This window comes from Amphiprion ocellaris, chromosome 23, assembly GCF_022539595.1.
Source record: "Amphiprion ocellaris isolate individual 3 ecotype Okinawa chromosome 23, ASM2253959v1, whole genome shotgun sequence".
Classification (NCBI taxonomy): Eukaryota; Metazoa; Chordata; class Actinopteri; family Pomacentridae; genus Amphiprion; species Amphiprion ocellaris.
In genome coordinates, this window is record NC_072788.1 from 9419802 (window position 1) to 9440493 (window position 20692).

The 20692-nt window shown below is 40.2% G+C and overlaps 1 protein-coding gene across 8 annotated transcripts in view; it reads left to right on the plus strand.

Annotated features, from left to right (window-relative positions):
• LOC111573588 (sodium/potassium/calcium exchanger 2-like) overlaps positions 1-20692 on the plus strand; it is a 52025-nt gene that overhangs the window by 15544 nt on the left and 15789 nt on the right. For 2 of the 8 annotated variants that reach the window (XM_055007662.1, XM_055007663.1), the window contains exons 3-7: positions 5081-5129; positions 6176-6284; positions 9005-9019; positions 16033-16083; positions 20050-20148. In XM_055007662.1, coding sequence (XP_054863637.1) covers positions 5081-5129; positions 6176-6284; positions 9005-9019; positions 16033-16083; positions 20050-20148 — 323 coding nt within the window. The remainder of the gene's footprint in view (positions 1-5080; positions 5130-6175; positions 6285-9004; positions 9020-16032; positions 16084-20049; positions 20149-20692) is intronic. The other 6 variants (XM_023277823.3, XM_023277824.3, XM_055007664.1 and 3 more) reach the window with 6 other exon arrangements.

Sequence of the window (20692 nt, forward strand, 5' to 3'; positions counted from 1 at the left end):
GATGGGGACGAGGAAATCTGAAAGTGCTAAGTTATGGACATTGATGGCTTTGATCTTCTAAAGAGGTTTGCTAACTGTAAAGAGAAAAAATAAACTGATCATTTAGCTCGATGTGGTGTCACGACACAATCATTCGACCCAAATAAGCCCAAGAATGTTTTGCAAAACTGGTGCTTATCAGATCTGTGCACCAGAACACATCAACCCAGACTGCAGAGCAAGCAGGTTTCCTTAGACACTGTTGATGGAGAATGCAGGTGAAGCAGCGTAATTCAGTGTCCTGGTTTCAGTTTACACACACAAACCGAAGCATAAATACTAGTAGATGCTACTAAATATCACTTTCTGTCTATTTAAGAACTAACAGCAGCATCTTTGACTGCTTCTCTGGATGTTTTCTGAAGCTGTGAGAGCAAAAATGGCACGATGTTAGATTTTCTTAATCCTGATTGTCATTAATGTGCATTAAAGAATGTCATCAGTGGGCACCAGAAGAAACAATAAAGTGAAGAGTGCTTTTAAAGTATAGACATGTTTTTTGGGGGTTTTTTTTGGATAAACACTTGGTTGCCCGAGGGTCTGACTTTGGTTTGCTGTGAACAAGTTTCCACATCAGAAACTGCGACACACAGTAAGACCAGTGCTGAAACATCAAAAACTAAAACAAAAAGTCAAGAAAAAAACAACTCCTAGCACCCGCAGGTAAATGGAAGAGGGCAGCTAAAATAAAATCTGGGGCGCCGAGTGCTGCAGCGGTGGACACGCTGCAGCATATAAAAACATGCTGCTTGAACAAACTTCTGTTGATTGCAAGCCTCTATCTCAAAAAAACTAAGAACCCGGTTCGGCCTTTTTTATTTTGCACTGCATCTGCAGATCAAACGACAAAAGGGCAGACTTGATCAGGCTCGCTGGAGGTCGTTATTGTGCCGCTTGAATTTAAAACATCGCACTGCACAGTCATCATTCTTCATTGCAAGAAAACTGACTTCACAATGAGCTCCGAGCCACACGGCGGCAAGCACTCGCACCTGATCAAACCCAGCTTTGGGTGATTATATTAAAAAATGACACAGCACTTTTTGTTCCCCTATTTGTCTTCCAAAAAACTGCAGTCTGATTGGTTCATGAGAGGAGGAGGAGGAGGAAGAGGAGGAAGCAATTTTGGCTTAGTCCTGGTGAGCCGTTGCCTTGTGGGAAATCAGCGCCGTGGCAGCTCCTGTAATTAGTTCTGCTTGTTAGAAAAATGAAGGGGTTACTAATTAGCAAGTGGATGGCTTCTTGACTTGTTGTGCATCTTTTCTCTTCTTTCCTTGAAGATCATCATTATCGTCTCCAGGAAAAAGGCGGGGGGAGAAAGGAGGGAAAAAAAAGATGCTGCTCAGTCGTGCTGCTCAACAGTTTAGCTCTAACGCGATGACTCGAGATGGACAAATCTCGAAGGGTGTTCTGCTGTCACGCTCTGACAGACAGGCTGTCGACTGTAAGCACGTGCAGCCCGGAGCTCTGCAACATTTCCCTTTTCAAGTTTGCTCAACAAGCACAGGCAGTGTAGTTTTCACAGGTCTTTACGTACATATATGCTTTATTTATAGCACATCCACATCCGATACAATATGGATTTGTTGTGCAGGAAATGACACATTTACTGGAAGAGCCTGTTTGGGCATGTTTGTTGTGAATAGTTGAAGAAATTATCATTTCAGTTGCACGTTTCAAATCGTAAGAATATATTCGTAGAGTCGTAGCTGGAGCGGAATTTTTCAGCACTTCTCTTGGAAAAGCGGATTTGTGAGAGAAATTATTCACATTTTGGGAAAATGGCTTTCTTTCTTAGAGCTGAAACGAGGTTTGATCACGTATTTACATTAACTATGTAGCTGAGAGCAGCAATCTGTTAGCTTAGCTTAGCATAAAGACTAGCATCAGGGAGAAGCGGCTTACCTGTAAGTTCTAATAATGTTTTAAAGAATCTAATGCACAATTTAATTTCCTATAATGTTTGTACCAGATTAAAAGTCTAACAAAACATGCTTGAAGGATCAGGGGCATTATTATGTTAAGAAAGAACATTTTCAAAGCAGCACTAAAAAAAAGAATTTCTCAAGATGTCATTGAGTCCTCTGGTGATAGAAGGTCTTTTATGAAACATTATATATTAACAAAGACAGAACATTTTGCCTGCAGTATTTTGAGGAGGCTATTCAGCATACAGCGTTCTTTTATAAATCATTCCCACAATGTTACAACATAGCAATGGGACGTTCTCATTCAACATTCGGAAAAATGTTTCCTATGACCTTAAAGCAAATATTCTGGGAACTTAAACGAAGATTCCCACTGAAATATTTCTTAGAACTCTGCAGAACTTTCTCAGAACATCATTACAACATATATTCTAGCTCAGAAGACAGTTTCTGTTGTTTGTTTCTCGACAGTTTTGGATGTTTTGTGTCTTGTTTTTAGTTTTAAATTGTACAAACTTGAGTGTGGTATCAGAAAGCAAACCAGATTTTTTCTAAAAATCTTGATCCTATTTGTGTTCATAAAGAACATAACCATAGTGAGAGGACGAGCCCCAATAGCATGTATTCTGCAAGTTTTTTCTAACGATGGCACTGAAATTTAGCTAAGCATCTGTATTATAGAAAACTGGAAGCTACAGTATATAAACTGTTAGTAGATGGTTTAGTAGTTTTTTAAAATATAGAATCTATTCACTTTATTCATGAGATGATTCACTGAGTGTAAGTTTCCCAAAACATTCATGGAAGTAAAATTTTGAATGCTTAATTTAATGCTGTGGAGATGACAATATATGATGCACTGTGGTGATAGTAATGACTCCTGCTTTCACCTGTTTCAATTATTTATATTATTGAATTGAATTCCATGCAAACTACACAAGAGGAATTTGGAAAGTGCCTCTAAAGATTTACAAAATATAACCACACTTTGTAATTTATCTGGAGTGTATAAGGAGCATATTAAGGATTTGAAGGATCAACAGCAGCTATGATGGATTTAATCAAACTCCATCATTGGCAAACTAGGAAAGTGTGTTAAAAAAAGATAAAAAGATTTGCTATTATTCTCTGCCGTGATATGGCTTGGATGTCGAAGCATAAAGAAAATGCATATCAAATCCCTCCAGAAATAGACTGTTTTTATGCTCTCAGATTGCACATAAGAAGACCTATAATCCGCCGCTGAATGCCCTAAAGCAGCTCTGCTTTCAGCGTTTCCACCAGTGTGCTCGGATTCCTCCGAAAGTCCCAACTTTAAGCTGTGGGCAATTTGACTGGTGAAAGCGGAAGTATTTTTTGCATGATGTCACACTCCTCATCGATAATTCTCCGTAACACGGCGTTACATTGCACACGGCCACTGAGGGACGGTTATCTCCCTCAGCTGATCCGCTTCCAAGAATGATCCTGATGTGACATTACGTAAGAACTAGAAGGCAGAGCTGCTGGTATTAGAGAACACAAAAACTCCAGAGAACATGCTAATCTCCCTGTGTGATTATTAGTCATAATATTTAACGCTGGCTTAATGAGCGACCCATGGCGTAATCTCTATCTGGCACATTCACCTGCTCTCTCCTAACCCTCCTGACTTGCCTTTGAGGAGGGTGCTAGGGAGTGAAATAGAATAATTATGCGAGAGTGTGCAGGGAATTACCCTGAAAATATGAAATAGGGGGGAAAAGAAGGTTATAGTTGAATAGCTGTGTGGAAAATCTCAGGATTAGCTCAACTTCTGTTTCATTTTTTTTTTGGCAAATGTTTAATTTCAGCCCACGCATCTGTAATTATTCCGTAGCCATACAGAAGCAAAGCTAATATAAGGAAAATTATGAGCTGTTAAACAGAAACAGCGGGACACAGCGGGTACTGACATTCACAGTGGTGGGTTTTCTGCAGATAGAACCAGCTTACAAGCAAAAGTTCTCTAAGTGAAGGTGAATTTGATTTCATTTCAAAGTTTGTGACGCGGTTTTATCAACAAAAGAAGCCCTGAACAGCTTTTAATTGTCTTTTTTTCAATTCAGAAACCTGCTGGGACCCATAAGCTTTCACTTCACACCACACTCCTCCTTCCTGCACAAAGGTTTTGATATTCAACTGAATGCAGCGTCGTTTAACATGCAAATGAATCACTGGGCTAACAAGGCTGAGGGCCCCTTCTTAAAATTTGTATATTTGCCCTGCATTTTTTAACAAGATCAAAACTGGATCAGTTTCTGAATTTGATTTAGCGGCGGGCGTCTTATCAATGCACACCAGCGCCTCAACATTCTACACATTTCTGTTTGAAAGCGTGTAGGCAGCGAAACAAAGCCTTGATATTCTGAGATCTGAACAAAAGCTTTGTGTTTGTTCCCTTGCAGTGAGAAACAGAGGCCTTAAGCGACTGTTATCTCACACGCGTTTTTGGAGATGAAGTGAGTGCCGTTCCGTCAGGCACTTGGTGAAAGGCTTTTGTTTCAAAAATAAACTGTGTTACAGTAATGTACATGCCAAAAAAGGCCTGCTGAGTCTGATGGCAGAAAATCCAGTGATTGTTGAAAGAGTCTCTTTGGCGTGATCTGGCATGTTTTCTCAGGCAAAGTTATCACATTAAAACTTGCAAAATGTACTTATTTGCTTTCTTGATGAGCATTCAGATCAGTACCTCTCTCTAAGTCAACGCTTATGTCTTCAACATTACTGTACTTTTTATGTGCACCGAGATGCGAAGGAAATTCCTAATAGGACTCGACATCCTTGACACATATGACTGAAATTGAAATGACGTTTTTGACTGAATTCTGAGGAAATTCAAGTAGACACAACCTAATCCTGCTCAGCTTGTGACCGACACAGTAGGCAGGCACAGCAGTGGGGAGGAATCTGTCCCTCGAGTCTTGTCCACTTGCATCACAGTCAGTCATCACCATCACCGTTACTGTGCCGCAGTGTCTTTCTCTATCGTCTTTTCATCTTGTCTGTGTGGTTGCGTGCAGCATGCTTCACATCTATGTCCTGTTTTCTCTTTCTCTCTCCCCCCCTCTTTTACTTCTTCTTCTCTTTGTGTTGGATGAGAAGGCAAGTCCTGGGGCGCTCGAGGATGACGGCAAGTTGTCGGTAGGTACTGTCTGATTGACACTTTCCCCCGTCTGCTTCTGTGTTCGTCCCCGTTTCTGTGTAGACGTATTAGCGTAACCTGTGTTTCTCCCACCATGCTGTGAACAATACATGTGCACTGTAATCTCTAACCTTCGGCCTCCCCTCATGCAGAGAGTAGTGTCTTCCAAAGCCCTTCCTTCTGCAGCATTTCCACACAGCATGCAAAAAAGCGACGTGTTTTAGGCCTCTCAGTCGTTGTATAGTGCCAGAAAGGCCGTGTAGCTTTTATCCACAGTGTAAAGGAAGCAGATACAGCACAGCAGCAGAAGAAGGTTCTTCAGGGTCATACGGAGAAGCCACGAGATCTTACACAAACCCTGGTAGTCGGGATGCCTCCCCTGCCTCCCGCTCACACCCATATGGGCCTGTGAATTAGCAGCTGACACCTCCTGTGCCTACGCATCACCTGCGAGCAGCCAAAGGCGGAAACATTCCCAACAGCTGCCACTGGCAACGGCACCTAATTTCCCACAGTTCTCAAGTTCGGCCTCGACTGCCGGAGTGACCTTGGCAATGGGGTTGTTTTGGTAGAAGGAACTCAAATGCCACCGCAACTGTGAATGCCTGTCTCAACCCGTGGGGCTTATATTTTTAAGAAGTGGCGGTACTTGATGATTTTCATTGGGTTGCAGGTTCCGCTTAGAGGTTTTATGTGAAAGAGGATTAGGGAATCATATGCCAACCAGAAGCATATCTGAAGGTGGTAGAGCATCGTATACTCCTGAGCAAATGTTGCTGTACAATGAATCGTTCTTTCTGTGCTTAAAATGATGTACATTCACAACAAACAAAGCACAAAATGATCTTTCCTTATTATGTAAAATTAAATAAGCTTACAAAACAGCATGGTTTCCTGCGTTTAGTTAAATAAGCTTGGATTAGAAATGGCTTTAGTGAAGTGCTCACATTAGACAGAGTGATCCATATGCTTTATGAGTATTTACTGGACTTTAAACTAGGAGTAAGCATGACATATTGAAAACATCTTTTTTCTCCTCTGACAGGCCAGGCCTCGCCTTCAAAGGGGGGGTAGTTCGGCCTCCCTGCACAACAGCTTGATGAGGAACAGCATTTTCCAGCTGATGATTCACACATTGGACCCTTTAAGTGAAGGTAAGACTGTCAGATAGATTGGAAACAAGTCTCACAGATGTTCTTTTAGACTGTCCATCATTGTACATTTTCATGTACAAATTCATTCTTACCTTCTTTTCTTGAAAGGACCTTAATCTGTTTTTTCGATGTATCAAGAATCAAAGCACCAAGCATCCTTATGGTTTTTAAAAGAAGAATTCACACTCCAAATGAAAATATTGGCTTCCATTCATTAACAAGCACACCACGTACCCTTCCAATCCAGAAGATCCATCACTAACATTTAGAAATAGTTGTCATCCAAATGTTGTACGCCGAGACTGATTTTAAGCATAGTCCGCATGAGACAAGACGGGCTCGGCGCCGGCTGAGGCAGGCGATCATTTTCCTTTAATCCAAGATGAAGGCCTATTACCTTAGTGAAGGAAAATGTAAAGCGGCTGTGTCAGTGCTTGGCGCAGGGGATGAATATGTTAATATGCTGTGGGAGGTGCAGTGTCATCCCATTCTCAACCCACTCTGGGAAAGTTAAAGGAAAATCCTAACTGTGTGTTTATAGAGGTCAAACCAGCAATAGAAGTTTGAAGATAGTTTTGTGAATTTGAGTGTCTTCTCCTTAAAAATCAATAACTATATCTATGAGATGATGTCATTTTTACTCCCCCTTTCATAATCCTTGATGTTCTTTGTATGTTGTTTGATGGAAAGCTTCAATGTCACTGTTGCAACACAACAAAATAGGCATTTGTAAACATAAAATAGCAGTCAGACCAAATGTTTCCCATCTGGACGGATGTGATCACATTATCTGATGTCTGAGGAGGCATTTCAGCTTTCTCTGAAATGATTTTACTTTCCTTGAAAGCCAAACCTAGAATGAGTCAGCTCAGGAAAGATTAATAAGCCGTGCCAAGACCAGGCCATAAAGTGCCCATTAACATGCATCAAATCGCTGTTGTACATCGAATCCAAGTCGTCCCGTCTCTGAGTGTGTACGTCTTTCCATTGCAGTGATTAAAATGTAAATCACGGCCTGCTGGAGTCTGTATGGCTGCTCATCTATATGTACAAGAGAAGTCTATACATACTCCGCCTTGTCACTTTGTATAGATTTCTCATTTATTCTCCTTCAACACACTCAACATGTACTGATGATGAAATATGTACTGCTTGCTCATGAAAGTTGTGGGTTCAAGATCTGAACTAACATGTGTGTGCTTTGATCTCAATTCAACTTCTAAATATTCGTGTACAAATTCAGTTTTTATGTGTTAATAGATACTTTTTTCAAATTCTGCTTGAACGCAGCAGAAATACGAGGACCAGATTTGACTGATGTGTCTTTTGGCAAACGAATGACTGGAAATGAATGCGCTGAAACAACATCTACAGTGTGACATGACATGAGGACTGAATTAATTACTGGAGAGAACAAAAGCAACACTTTGGACCTCAGCTGATGTGAATATATTATTTTTGAGATTTCCATGCAGCACTTTGGAATGTTTTCTTCTACGCCAGTGAACACATAAAGATACGAGTCTTGACTTCATTTTTTCAAAAGCGCTCATCGTGTGCCTAATTTGTTTGGAGCGCTTAACAGTTTCATTGGTTGTATCGCTTTAAGTTCGAGCCCATTTGTAGACGAGACCAGTGACTGCTATCATTAACACAAAAGGAGCATTTTGTTGGTGAGCTCGCAGCGTGGATGGGGTCGAACAGGTGCATCCGTCAGAGATGGAGGATGTGCTGCTTGTCCTTGCGTGCTCTCAGGTTTTAAGTGTAGCTCAGCTGGGCCGCGGGGAGCTGGCAGGACTCCATCCATACATTTTTCATAAGCATTTCTCAAAATAAGTTGTCCGCGCCTCCACGCTCAGGGAAAGTCTGAGGTTGTTTTGTCAGTGCAGGGAACTGGTTAGCTTTTGCTTGTTTCAGAGCAGGGCTAGTTAGCAGTGTGAGAATGTGTGTGTGTGTGTGTGTGTGTGTGTGTGTGTGTGTGTGTGTGTGTGTGTGTGTGTGTGTGTGTGTGTTTATAGGGTTTTTCCTGACTTAAACACTCTTCACTTCTCACCCTGCACCATTTGATCTGTACTGTGGCTGACCACACAGGCTTTGCTTTTAGCTGCCAGCGGTAATTAGAGTCATATTCTTCTATGTCATTCCTTCACCTTGTGACACCTCAGCTGCACGCTTTCACTAGCTTTAAATATAGATTTTGGTTGCAGAAACACAAACTGTGTAAGTTTTAAATTCAGCGCGCAGGAAAAACCCTGATTCGTGTTTGCGGACGGCTCAAGTGTGTGGCCATGTCATTTTGGGAACTGTGGTTGTTCACATTCTTGTCCAGAGATGGATGAGACGATTGACGCCATTTTCATGTTTATCTGTTAAATATGAAGCCTGAACCAGCTGACTGCTATACACCCCCCACAAAAGCCAGAAGTCTTTGTGCTAAGCGAACATTTCCTGGATACATTTTCATGCTTATCTGACAAACAAAAGAGTGGCACCAATCTTCTCATCTAAATCTCTGCGAGAAATCCTAAATATCAAATTATTTCTGTAAGTATGACTCATTACGAGCATAATAATGGGCTTTATTTCACCTTTAAAGTACATTTTTCTTCTTGGAATTATACCTATCAATGACTAAATGTTTGCTATCTAGCTAAATATCACTTGGATTTATCTTGTCTCTGTTTGTCTTCCTATTTCTCTTTCTTTTACTATCCCTTCAGAATTTGCTGACTCTGGTGAGTTACTCCTCTAATTTCTGTATCTCCCCCTCCTACTCCAAAAAACAATTTGTTTGTTCTCATTCCAACAGCCTGGAGGCAACTCTCTTGCCCAAAGTGTCCCCTTTGTATACATCTCCTAAGCGCCGTCGTGCTGTATGTCAACTCTGTACTGTCCATCCCTGCAGACTTTCTCCTTCAAGTATCTCATTCTCTTCTGTGGATGCATTTTCCCTGGAAACCCTCTGTGACCATTTCTGCATTGTTTTCCCCACTGTCCCTAATCCTCTCTCTCCTCTTGTAAACTCCTTTAGCTTTGCATTGCTGTGCTCCGTGACACCGGTGGAGGCCCAACGTGACTAGTTTGGGTTCTCCTGTCTACCTTGTCCTCGCAGATATTTAGCTTAGCGTGTTGAAAGCAGGAGATGGAATACCGTGTCCTAATTCTCTCAACTTGTCAACTTTATGCTTATTTCATGAGCTGGTGTCCTGGGAGGGAGGGAGGGAGGGAGGGAGGGAGGGAGGGAGGGAGAGAAGTTGTCAGCTGTTTTCTCAACGCTCTTTAAATCCCCTTCGTCAGAAGTCGGAGTCAGTACGTGCTTGACAGAGCAATTAGTGGCATTGGACTTAAATTTGTTTCCCTCGTGCAGCTTTTTACACCAAACTATTATCGATTTAAGCTTTCACTCACTCTTTTTGTTTCCTGTTTTCATTCAGCATCTAGATCTAGATGTTGTTCAAAAACAACAGCTTTCTTATTAACCCTCTGAACCCAAAGCTGGCCGTTTCTTCGTTCCTGTGGTCTCATTTTTCACTGCAATAAAAAGTCCCGCACCTCTATGGAAACAGAACAACAATGGCTAGAAGTAGAGAGGATGAGGAAATATCTTCTGTGCTTGATGATGCAGTTATAAAAGCATAAATCATAAAAGAGAAAAATCTAACTTTCTTTGATTATTTCTGTAAAAAAATATCTAAAAACCTGGAAATAACATGTAGAAACTGATGCAAATCGGTCTAAACAAGACTGGATAAAAATGACCTTTCTACTTATTATAAATACTTTACAACTTGCATTTTTTATTTATTCAATCTGCAGTTCAGTCAGACAGTTAGAATTTTTGTCACGTGATTATTTGTCACAGTTGAGTCACTTATGACTTCACAGTTGCCACATGGAGTTCAGAATTTTTAGGACAAAACAATTTTGATGAAAAATCCCAATTTTAAACCTGGATTTAAACATTTTTTTCTGGTGGAATAAACTTTCAAAAAATTGAAAATCAGATGATTATTTTTGTTTTCACAGTTATGGCTCTGACAAAATAGTGTAATTTTATTTTTCTTTTTTTTTTTGGAAAGATAACATGCTTACAAACCGCCTGTAGGTTTTAGGGTTCAAAGGGTTAAAGTGAAAGTCTTTCAGTTTAATAATAGAGCTTTAAACCTGCATGTTCTTCATTGGACTGAACATTGTAATAGACTGGTACAGTGAGTTCCAGGCCCAAGTACCCGCATCTCTTTTTCCATCAGTGTGGAGCTACAAACAATATCACTTAGGAGTGGCATCAAATATTGAACTACAGAGAGAGATTGGGAGAGAGAAGGGCAGAGTGGCCCTCACTCTGCTGCCTGAGTCCTCAACGGACGGCTGAAACAAACCTCCCAAAGCAGCACTCAGAATTCAGGCTGCATGCATGCCTTTGGCACAAGCCTTTCGATAACATTTGTCACGCCAGAATCTGAACTCTGGTGGTGAGTCTTTGCATTTCCATAGCTGAAGTTGACTTGAGGACAGTAGAAGACGACATATATACCAGCACAAACATAATAGTGGTAAACTGGTGCATTCTTTTGTAATAACTAACCAAATATTAGGATGAAAGCAGTGTTGTGCATTTGTAATATCTGAAAGTCTCCTTCTGTTTACATGACAGCACATGTCGCTGTGTAAGTCACATTAATATGGCAGCGCAGAGCATAGATCTCTTCGGTTGCTTTCCTGCAGATCATTATCTCACCGACTGGAAACATCACTCGCATCGCCAGCGTGAGCTCGGACATCTTCATTGATGTTAGGCCGTTATTATTGAGCATACAAAAGTCCTCCACAGGCTGAGCAGACAGCAGACAAGGTCATCTGGATGAACCATGATACACGCATAATGGATAAACTGATGAGACTAAAGAGGGCGTGGCTTGCTGTTGCAGCAAATGAGGTTTATGTTTGTGTTTACACCCAAATGGGATGAAATGAATAGGCAAACGAGGAAACAACAAAAGAAAAATAACTTACATTAGCGTCATGGTTAGTTTCTCTGTGACTTTCAGTTGTTTTGTGAGGGGTAGATCTATTCATCCAGCTGCCCACCCCCCACCAGCAGTGCTGTCTGGATCGTGACCCAGGACTCCATTGATCACATGGTTCAATAATGCACTCGCTGTCACTGAACTCCCACCCGTTCTGCAACGAAAATATAGTTTCCATTTATGCAGTTTGTTTTAATTTAGCTTTTTTGCAGCAACTTATAGCAACAGATTACATAGAAAACCACACCAAGAGGATATGTTTAAAATTATAGCACGTGCACTAAAATATGCAGTAGCTGTTGTATCGATTTTGTAATGTAGGAAGACATTAATGAGATATTGTTTTATGTTCATAGTCATGTTTTTGTTAAGCTCTCATATTTTTTTTTAAGCACTCATTTGCTTTGTGGCTGAGAGCTAGATGAGAGGATCGATGCCTACAAATGAGAAACCAGCAGCTAGTTAGCTTAGCTTAGCATTAAATCTGGAAACAAGAATATCTCCTGGCCCAGCACGTTTAAAGTTTGATCATTAGGGCCTCGTATTTAGTTTAAGATAAGCAGTGACTGCAAGAAACAATTTTGTATGGATTAAACAAACAAGGTGCAAGAGGTGCAACTCTCGTAGTCGTCTTTTTATATATTTTGATCTGCATTTCAACTCGTTCTTATCAAGCGAACATGGCCTCAAAGCCCTGCCCGCCTTAATTTTGTTTTGACAGATAATCACACTTCCAGTGTGTTATGTAACCGTGAGCAGCCAACCAGCGCCTGTCAAGCCATCATCCCTCCAGCCACACATGTCACACCCCCCTCCAGCGCCCTCTGAGCCACCCCGCACCGGGTGGGTGAAAGAATCAATGTTAAAAGCCTTTTTGCTTCTGCACAGGCTGTGAATTTCCCTGACACCCCCCAACCCCCAGCAGGCCGGGCGGACATGCACACACACGCACTCTCGCACATGGCTCACCAGAGGTTTAGAGGTCACACCGCAAGGACAAGAGGTCCCTTGGTAAACAACAACAAACCTCACTCTCTCTCCAGTTGCAGAGGGCAAACAGGCAGGCAGTGATTGTGTCTTGGGATAATTGCCCTCGGAGCAGCCTCGGTTCGAAGCCGGCCTTACAGTGGTAGTGCACTTCAAACCGAAATCATCTAATCATATGGGACCGAGGTACTTGTCTGGGAGTGCTGCAGATGAGCGAGACATTTTTGCAATGAGATGTGTTTTTCTCTCATTAGGTTGTGCTTTCAGGGCTGCCAAGTCTCACATTTGGCAAGAGATTTGCACCGTAATCCTCTCACATAAGAGCAGAGTAGTCGCCCACTGTTGGGCAGAGTCAGATATTAGTGTGAGGGATGTGGGCCTGTGAATGGAGGGAATACATAGTACATATTGTACTGTACACTGAGAGCACGTGCACAATCAGAAATCTCCGTTACCTCAAATTACATCCAAGGAATATCTGATTTGTTTAAAGAGAAGTGGCCAGAATGGCGGCTGAGAACAGTTAACACAGAGCCAGATAAAAACAAAAAAACAATTCAACATCAACATACAGCACAGTAGCAGAGGTAGAAAATTTCTGCTCAGCCATCTCTGATTTGGTTGAAATTCTAAAAGCATAAAATCTGGATGATTTTTAAAGATATTTGTAAAAATTTGGCGTGATATATCAAGTATTTTAATGTGATGTAATTTTATTTTTAATTGCCGGCTGAAGCACTTTTAGCACCTTTTATTCGCACATTAAAATTTGATGCTGTTCGACCAACATTATTTCAGAAACTATCAAAGAAAAAATCCTGAGATTTCCACAATCATCAATCATTTCTGTTCATGTCACTGATTTAGGACCAAAAATGAAATCTGTCATGAAAGTCCCATTTTTGACCACACATTAGAAAACTGCACTACCTCTAATTGGACAGGATGCTTAAAAGTAAACTTTAAAGCAAGAATTTATTTTGAAAAATGCTTCACATGTCAACCTAAAATTTAATAAACACTATTTTAAATATCCGTAGTTTATAATGAAAAAAATTTGAAGCCATTCAGAGATGGTTAACCAGAAGACCCCTGATGATTTGTGATGGAATGACCCAACATGTTAATGAATTCCTTATTAACATACTTGGATTGCGGCATTTGAAAGGAGCATAGTGCTTTAAATGAAGTTTGTGTTATTAAACCAAGCCCAGTGTGTGTGGTATCTAAAAATACATCCCTGCCGAGTTCAAAACAGCCTGCGACTCCATCAGCAACATTATCAACCTTGATGATTTTGTTTGGAATGGGAGAGAACATTTTATAGCAGTCCACGGCAAGATTTCTAAGAATGGCTTGGATGAAAAAGTACATGTTCTTCTGCCTCCACTTTGTCAGTGACTTCCACCCACTTAGTGGTGACTGTGTGGCTTTATCATCCCACTAGAGTTAGGTTTGCTTGTAAAGTAAGGACAACATAGTACCAACCATTTTTATCTGGATTATCTACTTGGTAAGCAGTGCTTGCTCACTACTTGTCAAGGTATTTGGCAAATAGGTTCTGATAAGCATCTTGCCACACATGTTCCATGGTTTTAGTATCTCATTTGCTTCTGTCTCATTATGTAGCCTAATCCCAGACTGACTCCATGATGTTGATATCAGGACTCTGTGGGGTCCATCTGCTGCAGGACTCCTTGTTGTCACTCAACATATAGTGATTATATAAAGTATCCCCCTCCCCTTGGAAGTTCTCCCATTTAAGCGTGTTTCAATACTGAGTTGTGGTCAATTTAAGTTGGATTTTTTTTGGACAAGATTTTACACCAAATGACTCTTTCATGACAAAATGAAAACATATGTCTACGAACCAGTGCACATTAATCAAAAATAGAAAACATAAATAGTTTGCATAACTTATACTTGTAAGAAAAAGACTAGTTAGATTGGACACCAAAACACCTATGACTCCTCTGAAGGAGTTGCAAGCCTCAGAGGATAATGTGGGAGAGACTGCATACAATAACTGTTACCCAGGTTCTTCACAGAGTTCACCAAAAGGCATGTGGGAGACTTTGAAGTCAACTGGAGGAAAATTCTCTGCTCTGATGGGGCCAACATTGAGCTTTTTGGCCATTAGACTAAACACAATGCTCACATCATCACAAACCCACCATCCCCACTGTAAAGCACGGTGGTGGCAGCATCATGATGTTGGAATGCACCTCGGCAGCAGGCCCTGGAAGGCTTTTAGAGACAGAGGGTAAAATAAATGCAGCAAAGTATAGAGAAGTCCTGGAACCAAAGCCAATGCAGAGCGAAGCTTTGCTTAAAATCAAGACAATGACTAGAAGCATGCAACCAAAGCTACGCAAAAATGATTTAAAGACAACAAGGTGAATCTCCTGGAGTGGCCGAGTCAGAAACCAGACCTCAATCCGCTTGACAATTTGTGGCTTAACTTGAAAAGAGCACTTATGATCCCTGAACAACCTGACAGAGCTTGAGCACTTCTACAAAGGAAAATGGATGAAAATGGTAGCATTCAGGTGTTCAAAGCTAACTGAGACCTCACAGGTTGAATGCTGTAATTGTGGCCATAGTTGTATCTACTAAATACTGACTCAAAGGGGGTGATTACCTTTGCAATCATTTATTTTACATTTTTATAGTTTTTGTCTATTCACTTGGACATGAAAGAGTCGTTTTATTGTAAATTCTTGTCCAAAAAAGCAACACTAAATTGACCACGATTCAATTTTAATGAGCAATAAAAGGGGAATACATTGATGGCATATATACTGCAGTTCTGTGTGATACTATCTGTATGTTGGGAGTCATTATTAGTGTGTAGTGGGAATTTGGGACACATCAGATGTGCATTGCATCATGGATAAAAAAAAAAAAAAAAAGTGTATTTGTCATAATATATGCAGCAGCTCTACTCAGTCAAACCCAGTGGTGAAAATTGAAGCGAGCAGTGTTGCAAACTGAATCGTCACTCCATTAGTTATTTATTGTTGAAAGAGACGGAACATCTCCAAGCTGTGAGCTACTTTTCGCCGTGGGAGGCAGAAGTCTGTGGTCTGGTGTCCTCTGTTCTTCTGCCTCACGTTCAGTTGTTGCTGCAGGTTTGAATTCCCGGCTAATTCATCATGCAGATGTGCTGACCGTCTATTTACCGTAGCGCCAAGAACTGCTACCGTAAGGGAATCAAATTAATTGTTCGGGTTTCATTGTGGAAATAAAACGTAGAATCATCAAGCCCTTGATATAAGCTTGCGTGAAGAGGAGAGGAGGACTCATCTTTTTGTTGCATGTCGTTGCAGTATATTCTCTTTTGACTTTCCTGTTCTGTTTGTTTTCTAATATATCTTCTTATGAACCTCTTATTATTTTTTAATGGTAGCATATTGACTGCCCTTCCCCCTCCTTTTTCTCGCAAACCTTCTCTAACCTGTGCCATCGGCAGGCTCTTTATCAGACTGACTTACTGTAAGACTATAATGTATTTTATCTGAAATTCAATCCTTGCTTTGTTTTGCACTTATGCAGCCATGACTCAGAGAGACTTTGTCTTTCTGTATGTCACTTCTTCTTGTGCCTGTGTGAGTGTTTGTACAGTTTGTGATGTACGTAGAAGCAGCGGATCTGTCTTGTTCTGTCATGTTCACTCTTTTCCTTTTCTCTGTGTGTCCGTTGCCTTACCCTTGTCTTTTGCTGTGATGTTGTAGAGCTTGGGACTTATGGGAAACTAAAATATTATCACTCAATGACTGAGGAAGGTAAGCCTGAAAGTTTTCACTACTTGATTCTTTGAGTCAGCTTCTGTCATCCCTCTTGGTTTTTCCTCCATCTCCATCATGAAACAACACCTCCGGCCCCATTTTTTGATTTTTGTTATTATTCTTTTGTTTGCTTGTGACACACGTTTTGCACAGTTTTGCCTTTAAGTTCGACAACCTCTCTGAGATTTCACTGACATAAGTGCAAATCATGGTAGCCATGCCATTTTTCCAATTTTACTTTGGTGGATTCTCGTGTTTATTTTTTGGCTTTTATTTTTTTTCTGCCCAGAGAATATGTACATACATATTGTGTGTTACTGTGTGTGGTGTTTTTATGGATTTTTATTTATTAGTTTTACTCGAACTCTTAAAAGAATGCAATCATATGTTGTTTGATTTTGTGGGAATTTTAAGACATTTCTCATGCAGGCTGCTAAAACCACAAACACACACAGCACACCATCGAATCTGCGATAGTCAGAAAACACAGGTTTCTTTTTCATTTCCTTTTCTTTGGTTCTTTGTCCCCGTTGCCCATCTGCGTTGCTGAGAAATACATCATCCATGCCTCAGCGCTCACTGGGAGGTTCCACTTGCACCAGCAGCGGGTGCACACACCTAAAGACGTACGTTGCTGAATTTGGCAAACTGGAATGACTCATCCACCCAGCAGTTGCGTAACAGGCCGAGCTGACAGGGAAATGAGTGGCTGTGTAAGACAGCTGGGGAAGGGTTGGACTTAAAGACTGTGCAATTGCTTCATCATTACGCAGATTGTGTAGTTTTGACAATGTGTGCACCTTAAATGGACCTCATGGAGACATTTTCCCTTCACTGCACAAACCAGTCACCAGATCAAGCCTGGTAAAGGTTTAAAATGTTCTTTTTGTACGTTCATGCACCTTGAAGGAAATGTGAGGTTAGGATGAGATTTTTCATTTAATTTTTTTGCCTTTAGAGCGAAAACATAATTTAAAGCCATATCAGCCCCAAATGGCAAAATATAGTAACTCCATATTTTGTGAAAGTTGAGCCACAGTGTGACTTTTTGAAATTTGTTTAAATTATTATGCAGTGGAAATGTTATGTTTTCTGCAAAAACAGATGAAGCAGCAGTTAAATACACACTGTTAAAAAAAATATCTGTAAAAAGTGGTGAAAGTCTAGCCACGAGGGTGCCACAAAATAACATACAAGCAAAAAGAACAACAACTTTAAAACATGATGGAATATCGTTATATTCAAAAACTGTAAAAAGTGTTGAAAAATACCTGTGAATATCTGTAAAAATAATTAGATCTTTTGGCTGATTTGAATACAGCAAAATGGAATTTTGTGGTTACACACTGTACAAGAAAAAAATTATTTACAAAATTCCTTTTTTAAAGTGCTGTGAAGTTACAGTCAACTTATAAATTTGTTTTATTAATACTTTTTCTCCCATGATTCTACGAGATAATATCTTTAATTTAACAAAACTTGTAAATCTAGGAAATATCAGTTGCAGTCCTTAATATTCCCAATTGTTGTTTCAACAACAATTATATATATTTTCTGTAAAAAAATATTTTCTGTAAAATCGTGATTTTTTTATTAATTTTTTGGTTGATTAAAATACAGTTAAAATTTTTTTATAATTTTAGGTGTTGTAAAAGAACCAATTACCATTTCTAAAAATACAGATTTTTGATGTGAACATTATTTACAATTTAGGCCAGGTTTTTTTTTATATATTTAACATGTAAATGCATATATATTTTTGTGATTTTATAGATATCTGTAATTTTACAAAACATAATAAAAATCTTTAAAATAATTGTGAAAATAATATACCATTTGTCAATCGATATACATACTTTTTCTCTCAAAACCCCCCCTGAAAATATCAATGAAATAATATTTGTGTGTTTATTTGTTAGTTTTTTAATACAGTAAATATGTGGTTATTTTTACAGCCAAACATTATAAAAGAAAAAATTACACTTTATAAAGATGCTGCTTAGTTGTAGCCTTTTTTTTGACATTTGACACATTAAATAAATACCTTTCTTCTGAAATATTATCTGTAATTTAACAAAACTGGGAAAATCAGTAAAATAACAGTAAATTGTTAAAAAAAAAAAAAAAAAACTACATTTTTTTTGCAGTGCAGTCACACCCTCCCACTGAAGTCAAATAGTTTAAGAGATTTCAGCTTCTGATTCTCATGGAATTGATGTGATTTATTGTGGTTAAGGCTTTTTTTTCATTCTTCTTGACTGCTGGGTCTTTTGAAAAATATTTTAATTAGTGCTTATATCTCACGCCAGATCGGTTTTAAATAATTCTTCTGAATACCTGCAGCAGAAAAGCCCAACCCTGCTACCTGTACACCCATGCAGAGACCTGATCAGGGTTTCACGCCCTCATTTGCATAAATAAACATACAATAACTTCCATTCACGAACCGACTGACAGTAACCGACTCAGGTGAGTGACGTCAAGGCGGTGGAATGTGCCACGCTGTCTTGTGCAATTGTGCGGTATCTGTGTGTGTCTTTGTGTGCATGTGTATGTGGGGAAAGCGAAGAGCAGCAGGGAGGGGCTGAAAAGACCAAGTGAGAGAAAGATGGTGTTTGCCAAAGACGGACGAGTGAGAAAAACCGAAGTGATGGAGAAATGTAGAGTGAGATGGAAGAGGCAGGAGGAAGGCCGCCAGTGACTTGGGATGGTTAATGATTTTGCCAGAAGGTCACAGACAGTGTTGACATGGCTGGGTGGAGTACGTATCGACGCGTCACTCTGTCAGCCTCTGACAAATCAGCCATGCCCTCGTAAAATGAAAAAAAACAAAAAAAAAATCTTTTGCATTGATTGTGTGATTGGGACTAGGCAGGACAGGCGTGCAGAGACAGACACGCATGGAAAGGCAGCATGCAGCAAGATTAAAGCTGCACTAAAGACCAAAAGATACTAAATTTGTTATATTACAGTCCACTTTCAAAGAAGCACACTAGCAGCAGCTGCTACTTCTGAATAGACATCAAATATTAAAATCCAACCTGTAGCACTTGGGAGCCTGAAACAAGCACTACATGATTTCGCTGCATCTGGAATCATATTTCTTCTCGTCTCTGGACTACATCCTTCTTCATCTGTGTGCCGTTGAGGGATTTTCAGGGAATGGAAAGTCATTGTTCCATCAGCCAGCGGCCAGTCGTTGCTAGTCATTACAACTTGAGCACAGTTGCCTTGCGTGAGTTGTTATTTGCAGTATCACGAGGGCACGCTGATTATGTAAGCCGCAAGGTCATGGTTTCAGTGCAGTCTACTGCGTCACTGCATTGTCTTTCCATTATAAATGGATTTATTAAATCCATAAATGTAATCAGAGACAGTGTATTTACCATTTAAACATCTCTCCAAATTCTCCAACTAACTGAGGTGTCACATAAACTTTTTTTTTTCTTTGTTTTTGCTCTCATGCTAACAATAATTATAAAATTAGGGGATAAATCTTTAAATTCCGTGTCTTTAAATTTTTTTTTTTTTTTATTTTTTTTTTTTTTAACATGCCTTCCCCAGTTAAGCCTTTGTTTGCTTTTAGTTCCCTGCTAGCCTCGGACATCTCTTGTGAGTTTTGGATCTGAAGTGAGAGCAGACCAGGAAGGAATCTGACCTCCAGAAAGGCAGATCTTTTCACAAGAGATTCTCTCCCTGCCTTTGCCTCCGCCAAGGACCGGGACATTGCAGGATCATCAGTATATGATATGCTATGTCATATTGACTCGGTGTTGTTTGAATGGCGGTTTTATGTGAAGCCGCCGTCCTGTTTGTACTGTACTTTTGAAATGTGACCCTTCTGGGTTCAAAGGTGACAACGAAGGAGCTCTGACTGGGAAGAGGTCGAGAGGCTGTGAAGACGCTGCGCTGTGCAGAGCTTTACTCCCTGTTTAACCACCGTGGCCGCTTTGTTTGTTGCAGGTAAATTTCGAGAGAAGGCATCCATCCTTCACAAGATTGCTAAAAAGAAATGCCAAGTGGAGGACAGTGAGAAGGCCAACGGAGTGGCGAGTCGCTCAGGTAAAATAAAAACGCTCCAGTATTCCTTAGATGTCCAAACTAAGCTTCAAATTTACTGCACAAGCATGAGAAAAGTCTCTGCGTCATGTTTCCCAACATGCCAAGCTTTTCCTTTAATTACATATTAGCTAATTATTCACTTTCCCTCCCTGTTATCAGCCGCGATCAGCTCTGGCTGCTGATGAACCTTCAAGGTCGGGATGCAATGAATAATCAACGCTGTCGACAAAAATCAATGACCTTATTAGTTGCAACAAATTCGGCTGACGTCACTGGAATGAAGTGTGTCGCTACCTGGTGTAATTATATAAATGCATGTGTGAGAACATACTGGCCAAATTCCCTGCTGATCTGAGCACAGGAAGGACAAAAATAGAAACATGGCTTCCTAAACATGGAAGATGTCTTACAGTAGGGCAGTATGGTTGGAAACAGTTGCAATAGTTGGAAAGCACACCAGCAACATCCAACATGTGCAGCTCCAGAAAATCAAAAGTCTACCAGAAACTGCTGTTACAACTAGTCCAGCTAAAATAGCTTTAAC